The 11,738-nt window shown below is 47.3% G+C and overlaps 1 protein-coding gene across 1 annotated transcript; it reads right to left on the bottom strand.

Annotated features, from left to right (window-relative positions):
• Positions 1 to 1,766: 1,766 nt before the first annotated feature.
• Positions 1,767 to 5,041, bottom strand: LOC136373251 (ER membrane protein complex subunit 5-like). Its single transcript, XM_066338164.1, is given in 4 exon segments — positions 1,767 to 2,235; positions 3,282 to 3,385; positions 4,240 to 4,292; positions 4,807 to 5,041. Coding segments are annotated over 4 exon segments (555 nt in total). The 3' UTR covers positions 1,767 to 2,072.
• Positions 5,042 to 11,738: the final 6,697 nt, after the last annotated feature.

The raw sequence follows: 11,738 nt of genomic DNA, 5'->3' as shown, positions 1-11,738 counted from the left end.
GTAATCGCTCACCAGGGACTTGCTGCAGCAGGCTCCAGGATGGTCAGACATAAACAAACAAACACTTTAAGGATATCAATTTTTATTTGACATTGTGAGATCAATAAGAAAAAATAATTTGTACAGCTTTGTGATAGAACTGTTGCTGCTGCAGAGTGAGGCTACTCCTCACAAGAAGGGCCCTGATGCAGCCACAGGGTGCTCTCAGCAGGACCTGCTCCAAGCAGCAAGTGATGTTCTCCACCTCCCTGTCCCAGCAGCACCTCCCACCTCAGGCAGGTCCCTGTACCCTTCCAGCAGCACAAACAGGGCTTCTCAGACGTTTTGTGTGAACAGCTCGGCTCTAAGACCCTCTGCAAAGGGCTCAGTGCAACCACGGCTGCAGAACCCATCTACTACAATGGTTACTGAGCTCCTGCTGTGCTTCTCCCTCCCTCTGCTAATTCTGTCTCTCCTCTGCCCCACAAGGTCACCTAGCCCATGTTCAGCCTCCCCTCTGTGCAGCAGCTGCTGCACAGCAGCCCTGTTCCCAAAGGGAACAGTTCTGTCCGCAATGGAGAGATGACCCAATACTATTTCTGAGGCCTTTGGTGGTGGCAGGAGCTGATTTGTGACACCAGTAAGAGGGGGACCAGGACACTTTAGGAACTAATCCTGCAGCTCAGATGCCTTCAGCTGGCAGTAACCCTTTCTAATCAAACCCAGATGCTTAAGAGTGATTGTAGAGCAGCAGCCACAGATATTGCTTGAGCACTGGGGCACCCACTCCATAGGATGGGCAGAGCTAGAAAAAGAGGCTTCGGCTTACACACTATTTTTGCCTTTGACAGTTCTTAACGGTTTAAAAAAATACCAAACACAACTCAACAGATGCCAGGACAAAAGGCTGAGTTTCCACTGTGCCAATGAAACATCCTCCAACCAGGCCAAATTCTCGCTGGCCCCACCAGTATCTTGACCTACCCTCCCTCTGCTGCGTCAGGGAGGTGAAAAGCCAGACCAAGAGAGATTTTAGCACTGATTCAGCCCCTGAGGGGAGATAAGAGTTTAGACATAAGTAAGAGTTAAGGACAGTACGATCAGCTCTAATACATGAAATCAAGACAGTAATCTTAAATCAATGAAGGGCTCAGCTGAAAAAATCAAGGTGGAAGGCTCTGTTGGCAGAAAAGGGGTAGCTGTCCTGGATTAGTGCCAGCAAACAGAGCGAGCTGCTGGACCCTACCCCTGGATCACTCACAGAAGGGACAGTTCTTACTGATACTTAAATATGATGATGACCTGGAGGCTGTACCTGGTGCCAACACCATGTTCAGCACATACACAACATTCAACATTCCCTGGTTCACAGCCAGAGAACAAGGAGTGTGGCAGATGATCTATGTGAACTGCCTCCCCCACACAAGCACCAATGCACAGCCACAGCCCAGCCAACCTGGGGGAACTCACATGGAATGAAGGAGGGCAATGAGGAAATAACGTGGTAGTGAAAAAACAGGAAAAAAATAATAACCCTTCACACAACTGTTTTTCAGCATTGTAAAAAAATAAAAATGAAAGCAATCTCTTTGACTTCCCCTGCCACACCGTACTGGTGTCCCACAGGCATTCTAGGATCAGATGCTGCCCCTTTTCCTGCTGTTTAGTGATGCAGTGCACACAGCATTTCTGAGGGGGTCCATAGACTGTAGTGCAAGCAAACTGAGAAAATAAATACACTCAAACATTCCCTCCTGTCAAAGAACATTAATTGCAGGAAAAACTAGTTTGCTTTTTGTTTTAACTGAAGTTAAGTTAGCTGCAACTCGTTTTAATATCTGAAACTTTGAAGATGTGTTTCACAGCATAACTGTAGAATTTACACTGCATTGCCAATCCACAATTTGGTCATTCTCATTAATAGTGTACAAAAAAGGTCATTAGTTTAAATATATATATTTATATATATATATATATTATAAAGTCTGGAAGACCAATATAAATACTGCTCCAGAAATTAAAAAAGTGTTTACATCCCCAACTTGAATATTACATCTCAGTGTCCTGGGTTATTGGTATCATCTGTAAAAGTCTTAGCGGCGCAGAGGTTCAAGTTGTTGAAATTTCAGTGCCGAGCTGGATGACAAAGCATCTTGGTTTGAAGAAGAATTCACTGTGTCTGGGGACTGGAACAATACTCTACCACGATGATTAAATACATAAAAAGACGGATGGTTCCTTAATGTGTCAAATGTCCTTCAAAACAAATTTAAAAGTCAAGGTTAATACCCTCTCAGAGCAGGGAGTTTAGAACAGTCAGTCTGGGGCGTATTGACTTTAGACACAGAAATACAAGTTTTCAATCCAAAACTCTTGCTTGCTTTTAAGTTTCCTAAACTAAAACACCGAAGAAATACACAGCCATTTGTGAAAAAGACCACAAGTTGTCCACGTCAAAAACTTCCCCTTCCTTTCTGGAGCTCAGGGGCAGCCTGTGGATGCTGCCTGCAGACACATCAGATGCCAGCCTTTGTTCAGCTGTCACTTGTGTTAACACACTCGTGATGCTCAGCTTTCCATCCCCCTGGGAGCCTCATGCTAAAGGCTTTAGGTGAACACTCTGAAATACAATTATGTCAACTTTTTCACTTCCTATACTCCCCTGTGGTTTTGGAAATGGCCAGAGAGGCAACATCTACCCATCCAATTTCCTGTCAGAATCACAGACTATTCTGAGTTGGAAGGGACTCACAAGGATCATTGAGTGATCATCTGAAGTGAACAGCTCATAAAGCAGTTGAACCTATGACCTTGGCATGCTCTAACCAACTACCCTCTTCAAAATCTTGATCCAAAATCCCTTATTTTCTTAATGTTTTTCAGCTGTCCTGCCTTGAATATACTGTGTGAGACTCAAGTGACTCAGACTCTCATGAGGAAGCAAACACAAGCAGGGTGTAAGCCAGACCCTGCAGTCTGAAACCATGTCATGACAGCAGGTGGTGATTCCTGAGCTCTACTTCCCACCTGCACATTTCATTCCTCTACCAAGTCTACACAGCAGGATTTCAGATGAGGAAAGGCAAGAAGTTTATTTGATTTCTGCCTGTTATTTAACTCTCCCTAAAACTCAAGACACCGTTGGCTTTTGCAGGTGTGGCTGCTCCCCTCGGGTCACTGCCTACAACATGTATTGAAGGACTGAGCTAAAGATAAGGGATTTCAGTTTGTACAGAGAAGCAGATACCGATGCGTACAAAAAAAAAAAAAAAAAAAAAAAAAAAAAAAGAAATAAAACATACTTATTTTTGATTTCTGAAGTGGCATCCATGTCTTTAAACTCTCCTGCAATATGTGCTATTCCATAGCAGGTGACTGCGAAGGCCAGCAGAGTCTGCAGGACTATCTGCAACAGAGGGAGCACAGTGCAACACACACATTACCGAATGTTCTGCACATTTACCAAAAATCTCAGCTTTCACACAGTATCTCTTGTGCTTTTCATCCAGTGACAGCAAACAGAGGTGGGCAATCCAGCAGTGGGGAAACTGAGGCACAGAAGAATTAAAATTCCCTCCTATTTGCACAGCAGAACTCTGGCAGAGCTCCAGTTGCCCCAGCACAAGTTGGGGTTGCACCAATTGAATTGACTCACACGGCTCCTCAGCAGGCACCTGAGACCAAACACTGTGTTCTGTGCACTCCAGGATCCAAACTCCTGCCAGGAACATGCCTGGAGCCCCAGGCCAGGTGCTGTGCTTGGCTCTCCTGGGCACCTGATCTCCCTGCCCTTCTGATTAAGGAGAGAGGGAACAGATAACTGAAGTGGAAATTTAAAAAGCAAGCAAATAAAGTAAATAAAAGCCCCCTTCCTGAAGCAGGTTGTGCAGGGATCAAAAAGTCACACTGGATAAACACATGTCAGCCAACCAGAGCGAGAGGGTGCAGGATGTTTATGCTGCAAAGGCGGTGATGGATGCAAAAGCTCTTTGAACTACATTCAGGGAATCCTGGACAAGATGCTTCAAGGTAGTTCTAAAAGAGAGGAAGATCTGGATCTGGGGTTTGGTTTCACTGACAACTACAACACACTCAGGAAGCTGGGATGAAAAGTGTAGTTCTTTTTGACAGTGGGAGCTCCGATGAAAGTACAGCTTAAAAACTACTTTATCCTTTATGCTTGCCTAGCATATTAAAAGGAAGCAATTGAGAGACTAAACCACCCCACAGTTACACCTTTCACACATTGCAAAAACTTACATCTATGGGCAACGTTTCATCTTCCTTTTCTGTCAACCTCATGTAAGAACGATCTACAAAACAGAAACACACGCATGCATCAAACACTGTGTATACAAATAAACAGCCCGGCAACACAAATCCCCAGAGAAACGGCTGCAGAGACAAGTGCCAGCCTCCCCGGGCAGCTGGGCCGCCTCTAGTGCCGCTGTGAGGCTCCGCTGCTCCGGAGCATGGCCGGCCCTACCCCAAGCAGCCGGGAGGGAGGCGGGCCGTGGGGAGGGAGGCAGCGGGACGGCAGAAGCCAGGCTGAAGCCGCGACCCGGCGGGCAGCAGCTCCCCCTTCCTACCCTTCGTTTTTCTTTCCCTTTGCAGCTGCTGCGGCGCCCACACAGGGCGAGCCCCGCGCTCCTCCTGGAACCTCCGCTCTCCCTGCAGCCCGGCCCCCAAGGGCAGGGCCGCCGGCGGGCTCGCGGCTAAGGACGATGATGATGCCGGCCCAGCCCCCGCCCCGGCAGCTCCCCGTCGGCCGTGAGGGGGTGCCGGTGCCCCAGGACGCCCCGGCCCGCTCCCCCGGCGGTGACTCACGCTGCGCCGCCGAGAAGGCCGCGTGTGCCAGGGCGAACAGGCCGAGCCCCACCAACCCCTTCCACACCGACCCCGCCGCCATAGCCACCCTCCGTCGCCAAGGCGCCCCGGCGCACGATGACTGCGTCACCGGGGGGGGGGGCCAGACCGAGCCCAGGGGTTGTGGCCGTGAGAAGGGGCGTGGCTTCAGCGGCAGGGGGCGGAGTCACGCCGCCGCTTTCCCACGCGGGGTCATTGATAAAATGCCAGAGGGTGAGTGGACCCCGGGGTGGTTTTGGGGGTCTGGCTGAGGGAGAAGGGGTTCATCGACACCCCCCCCCCCCCCGAACAGGCCCTTTCCCTCCACTGGGCCAGGCCGGATCCCTTCCAGCCGAAAACAGAGCCAGTGGTGCTCGAGTTAATTCCCACTTTCCATGTGTTTAACCTCAAAGCTTGAAGAACAGGTGTAAGAAAAAACGGGGCAAAGGAATGCGCACAACACGTGCAGGAGGGACGCCCCTGGCCGAGCCAGGCTTGAGGCAAAGCAAGGAAATACAACGGTCCCACACAATGAATCATCCTGGGTCTTCCATGCCTCCAAGGCACAAAGGCAATTCTTTGAGGACGTTTGCTACAAGTCACCTTTAAGTGGATCATTGGCATTTATTGCAACCCTTGACCCACCGGCTCCATGCACCCCCCCTCTATTTCTTGGTAAAAAAGGTGGGAAGTTTACCCTGATCCCACTTCGCGGCTGACGGCGGCTCTTGGCACCATCCACATGCCTTGGCACGGTGTGAAGGCACAACTGAAATGAATGAAATGTAAGAAATTCCCTTTTTTGACACAGTCTGTCATTTGTTAAGAAAGTTATGCTGTTTAAAATGTTATGCCAGTTGTAACCTGTCTGTTAAGAAAGTTATGCTGTTTGTACCAAAATTTGTACCCTCAAAACCTTATTCCAAGTTGTACACCTCCTCTAAAAACCCGGGTTCCCTTCCCCTTCCATCGGGCTAGGCTGTCGCCATTCCCCACCAGCTCCTCGAACTGCTGGCCCCGCCTAATAGGAAAATCCAAGGACTTCCATGGTGCATCGCTCCAAACCGAAGTGCAGTTGCCGGCAAGCGGACCCAAAAGCCGGGACCCAGCCCAAATTCCAGATAAAAGGGAGACATTACAACACCAAGAAGACCCCCAGCTACCTAAGGACTGAATTCTGCTTCTGCTGCCTCGCCATAACCACAAAGAGACTGGGAAGAAGTGACGCCCCTAGACCACACGAGCCCAGTTGAGTTCCTGGGGATTCCCACGAGGCCGGAACTCCCGACTCTGCTGCGGGGAGAGCAGCAGATTCGTCTGACACCTGATCCTCAGCGGCGACAGGAGCGAGAGCGTCGACAGGAGCGAGAGCGGCGACAGGAGCAGCGGCGGCGCAGGCGACCCCTCGAGTTCCCCCTTGAAAGAGCTGACTAATAAAGGCCTTTCAAAGGAGCAGGTCTCCTGGCCCGTTTATAACAATTTGGGGGCTCATCCGGGATCTAAGCCACGCCCAGAAGAGGACCAGGACGGGAAGGCGCAGCCCGACCTCGGACCTCCTGGACAGCTGGACATCCCGGAGCAGAGGACGACGCTCGCCAGCCTCGTGGGACGCCACTGAGGAGCATCGGTAAGAACAACCGGTGGCGGGAGTGGAGACGAGCGAATGTAGAGTGAATGAGTGGGGGGCTGGCAGCTCGGACCCCCCAAGCGAGTTTGGACTGCTGAGTACAGCGTTTCCACACCCCCGCGAGGGGGCCGGCCGGGAAAAGCAGGAAGCGAGTGAACTGGGAGAGACTGAGGCGTCTCCAGGGGCATAGGCGCCCCCCTCTGGACGTGCGGAGGAATTTAGAGAGTAAGTGGCACGTCAAAGAAGTAAGTGACAGAAAAGACTTGGGCCAATTTCAAGCGTGAAAAAGGGCTCGGGCAGTGGGAGGCACGCACCACACTGGCTGAGGTTATAGCCCGGGGTGTCACAGGAGGCTAGCGCTGGCTGGGGTAGCGGCTGGAACCCTAAGGGCGGGTTGCCCAGGCTACTTTCGGGGCTTGTGAGTTGGCACTGACTGGGGTAACTACCGGGATGTAGGGAGAGAAAGAGAGCACTGGCTGAGGCTACGGCCCAGAGTGTCTGAGTACCGGCTGGGGTAGCAAAGATAAGCTGCTTTTGGGGTGCTTTGGAGACTGGCTGGGGTAGCTGTCGGAGTGCTGGGATAAAAGAGTCTGCATTGGTCGGAGGTACCCAGAGAAGAGGTATGCTGTCCGGGTGCAGAGGAGTAAGAGTTAGGGGAGTCCCAGAGTGTGAGGGACTTTTAGGTAGGGGTAGTGGCTGAGGCCCTAAGGGCGGGTCACCAGGCTACCTGTGGAGCATTCCGAGCACTGGCAGGGGTAGTGCCCAAACCCTAAGAGAGGGTCCCTGGGGCTACTTACGAGTGCTCAAAGAGTGAGTGAGAGTTAAAATTTGGGCTGCCCGCCTTTAAACTTGTGTATGTGTAGGGGCACCTTAAAGAAGTTTAATTAAAACAAAGTCAAATAATTTTGCTTTGTGTTGCCCTGAAGTAAAGTTTCTGTCAGAGTAGGAACAGCGTAGTTTTTATTTGAGACCCAGTGAAAATGGGGGCGTACATAAGTAGAGTGGAGCCAGTTGAAGAGAGAGAGAAAAAAATAAAAAATATTCCATCGGACAGTCCACTAGGACAAATGTTAGAACTATGGGAGTTTGATGAAGCCACTAAAAGCTTGGACAGGATCAAGATGATCCATTATTGCATAGAAGCTTGGCCTAACCTAAATTTACCTGCAAAATGGCCATGGTGTAGAACTAGAGACCCCTGGATGTGTTCACAATTAACTCAATACTTGAAATCTCGAGGAGATTCAAGTATTGAACAGATACTCTATGCTATCTGTTGGCAAAAACAAGTAGTCAAAAATAAAACAACAAAAATATGTAAGTTACAGCAAGGGAAACAAAGGAATGAAAAGCAGAAGAACCAAAAAGAAGCTAGGCATAATTGGGACCCCTTAGAACATTTGCCTCCTCCTACAGTTTATCCCGAAGTAATCCTCCAACCTCACCTAAAAATCATACCTTCCCAAACTGTAATCCCTGTTCCTTCCCCAGCTTACCCCCCTCCAATTTATAACCCCTCTTACCCTCTGCCATTCCCTAACACTGGTCTAACCTCCTCTCCTTCACCATCCACAATCCCTGCACCCCCTCACAGCTGGGAGTTAGGTCTGGCACCTAACAATGCATCCTGTCAGGCAATAAAAAACCCAGAAAGTTACCCTTACAGTAACACCAGGTCAAAAACCAAACTCTTTCCCCTAAGGGAGGTCCCATTGGGTGGGGCAGTTGGAGGAATAGGATTTGTCAATACACCTTTAACAGCGTCAGAAGTCAGAAGTTTTAAGAAAGAGCTGGGGAATCTAGTTGAAAACCCAGTGAGAATTGCCAACCAGATTGACCAGTTTTTGGGCCCAAATATTTATACATGGGGAGAACTAAACTCCATCTTAAATATACTATTCAATCCAGACGAGGTTCGGCTGGTTAGGGCAGCAGGAATGCGCATCTGGGAAAGAGAAAACCGAATGGGCCCCCCCCGGTGACCAGAAGTTGCCAATAGCTGACCCAGGGTGGGACCCAAACAGAGGAGAAGGGAGGAGAAATATGGAAGATTATAGAAACCTAATGATAAGAGGTATTAAAGAATCAGTTCCTCGGAGTAGCAACACCAAATTAGCTTTTAACAGGACCCAAGAGAAAGATGAAACCCCAGCAGCCTGGCTGAGCAGGCTCAGACAGAATTTCCAGCAATATTCTAATTTGGATCCAGATAGCCCAGAGGGACAGATATTATTAAAGTTACAGTTTGTCACAAAATCCTGGCCAGATATCAAAAGAAAACTTGAAAAGATGAAAGACTGGCAAGACCGAGAAATAAATGAATTATTAAGGGAAGCCCTAAGAGTATACCTTAGGAGAGAAGAAGAAAAACAAAGGCAAAAACCAGGATTATGGTAGCCGTGGCCAGGGAAAGTGTAAAGGATCTCAGAAAGGATACTAAGAGTGAAAGAAACACAAAATCTTTACCAGGAAAGGTAAGAGAAAGGAACCCACCACCTTGGGATACTCTTCAGAGACCAGGAGAGACCCGAGCCTGTTATTATTGTGGAGAAATAGGACACTTTAAGAAACATTGCAAAAAAATGTCATTTGATGAGACTGTCATGAGGGAACAAGAGGCATTAGAAAAATTATTGAGGAAGGAGGTCAAGGAGGATTGAGGGTGTCATGGGCTCTATGCGTTAGGGGACCCCATGAAACATCAAGAAGGGCCCATAGTAAATTTTGAAGTAGGTCCCCAACATGAAGAGTTTGAGTTTTTAGTGAATACTGGTGCAGATAAATCATGTATTAACCGACTTCCAGTTAAAATTGCGATTAGAAGAAAGACATGTGAAGTCCTAGGAGCAGAAGGGGAGCCTTTCAAGGCTTCAGTTATAAAAAATGTAGAAATTAAAGAAAATTCCAAAAGATGTGTCACTAATTCGATATATCTACCCAAAGTAGACAGTAACCTGCTGGGAAAGGACCTGCAAGTTCAGTTAGGAGTAAGGATTCTTCCTAGAAAAGGAAGAATGGTGCTACAAATCATGAGGCTGACTGTTAGAGACTTAGGGGAAGTCAAGCCAGAAGTCTGGGCCGAGGAGGGAAAATATGGATATTTAGATATCCCACCTATAGAAATAAAAATGCAAGAAAATACGCCTCCTATAAGGGTCAGGCAATATCCTATTTCTCTGGAAGGGAAAAAAGGACTAACCCCAATTATAACCCATCTACTCACAGAAGGAATATTAGAACCTTGTATGTCACCCCACAACACCCCTATTCTGGCTGTAAAAAAGGCAGAAAATAAGTTTAGATTAGTGCAAGACCTAAGAGAAGTAAACAAAAAAACAATTACCAGGCACCCGGTGGTACAAAACCCCTACACACTCCTGAGCAGGATCCCTAGAGAACATTCCTGGTTTACTGTAGTAGATCTAAAAGATGCTTTTTGGGCCTGTCCTTTGGCAGAAGGAAGCCGAGATTGGTTTGCTTTCGAATGGGAGTGCCCTGAAAGTAAGAGAAAGCAGCAACTAAGATGGACTCGTCTTCCTCAAGGGTTCACTGAAAGCCCAAACCTTTTCGGGCAAGCCCTAGAAGAGTTACTAAGGCAGTTTATCCCTAAAAATAATGTACAAATCCTGCAGTATGTAGATGACCTCCTAATATCGGGGAGAGAGAAAGATGAAGTGAAAAAAAACAGTATTAATCTCCTAAATTTTCTAAGGGAAAAAGGCCTCAAAGTGTCAAAGAACAAATTACAGTTTGTAGAATCACAGGTCACATGCCTCGGACACCTCATTGGGGAAGGGTGTAAGAAATTAAGCCCTGAGAGAATCTCAGGTATACTCTCAATCCCAGCTCCAACCACAAAAAGAGATATAAGAAAATTATTAGGACTATTTGGTTATTGCAAGCTATGGATAGAAAAATATTCCCAAAGTGTTAAATTTCTCTATGAGAAGTTAGTCCAACCTGAACCTGTAAAATGGACAGATAAGGATGAAGAACAATTGAAAGACCTAAAGACAAAATTGTCTTCAGCCCCTGTCCTGAGTCTCCCAGACCTTAAGAAAAAGTTTGACCTATTCATTAACTCTGAAGGGGGAATAGCTTATGGAGTATTAACCCAAGAATGGGGAGGACACAAAAAGCCTGTCGCATATCTTTCCAAACCTTTGGATCCAGTTGCAAGAGGGTGGCCGGCTTGCCTCCAGGCTGTAGCAGCCACAGCTGTTCTTGTAGAGGAAGCACAAAAACTGACACTGCAGGGAAAAATCATTGCACACACACCCCATGATCTCAGGACAGTGTTGAGCCAAAGGGCTCAACAATGGCTGACTGACTCTAGAATTTTAAAATATGAAGTGATTTTAACCGGCACCAGTGATTTGGAGCTAATCACATCAAAAAGTCTAAATCCTGCCCAGTTCCTCTCAGGGGAACCCACACCAAACTTAGAGCACAATTGCCTGGAAATCATAGATTTACAAACAAAAGTAAGGGAAGATCTTGAAGATACACCTCTACCATGTGGGAGGGTGCTATTTATTGATGGATCATCTAGGATGACAGAGGGAAAGAGAATATCAGGCTATGCAATAGTCGAAGGTACAGAAAGGGACAATTTAAAAGTTATAGAAAAAGAAAAACTGCCCCCCCCCATTGGTCTGCCCAGTGTTGTGAAGTCTATGCCCTCAAGAGGGGATTAGATTTATTAGAACAAGACCAAGGTACAATCTACACAGACTCGAGATATGCATTTGGAATAGTACACACATTTGGAAAAAATCTGGGAAGAAAGAGGCTACCTAAATTCAAAGGGGAAAAATCTGATACATAAAGAATTAATTAAATTGGTATTAGAATCTCTTATGAAGCCCCAAGAAATAGCAATTGTACATGTCAAGGGACATCAAAAAAAGGACACATTTGAAGGAAAGGGCAACCAAGTAGCTGATCAAGCAGCCAAACTAGCAGCTCAAAGGCTGGGAGAACCAATAAAAATTCTTACTTTAAATGATGTACCAGCTAACAAAGTTAGTGAACCCATATATGATGAAAATGAATTAAAAGAAATAAAAAAGTTAGGTTTACACCAAGGGAAGCGGGGGGAATGGCTGACCCCAGATGGAAGAAAATTCCTAAATAAAGCAATAGCTCGAAAAATGCTGGCAGAAATCCACAGCTTAACCCACTGGGGCACCCAAGGGTTGTGTGATCATTTCCTGAGAGAACACCTATGTGTTGGAATCTATAACCTGGCCAAAGCAGTTACTGAAGGATGCCTAATTTGTCAAAA

This window comes from Sylvia atricapilla, chromosome W, assembly GCF_009819655.1.
Source record: "Sylvia atricapilla isolate bSylAtr1 chromosome W, bSylAtr1.pri, whole genome shotgun sequence".
Taxonomy (NCBI): domain Eukaryota; kingdom Metazoa; phylum Chordata; class Aves; order Passeriformes; family Sylviidae; genus Sylvia; species Sylvia atricapilla.
Note: the sequence above shows the minus strand (reverse complement) of the source record. Positions and strands in the feature narration are given on the sequence as shown.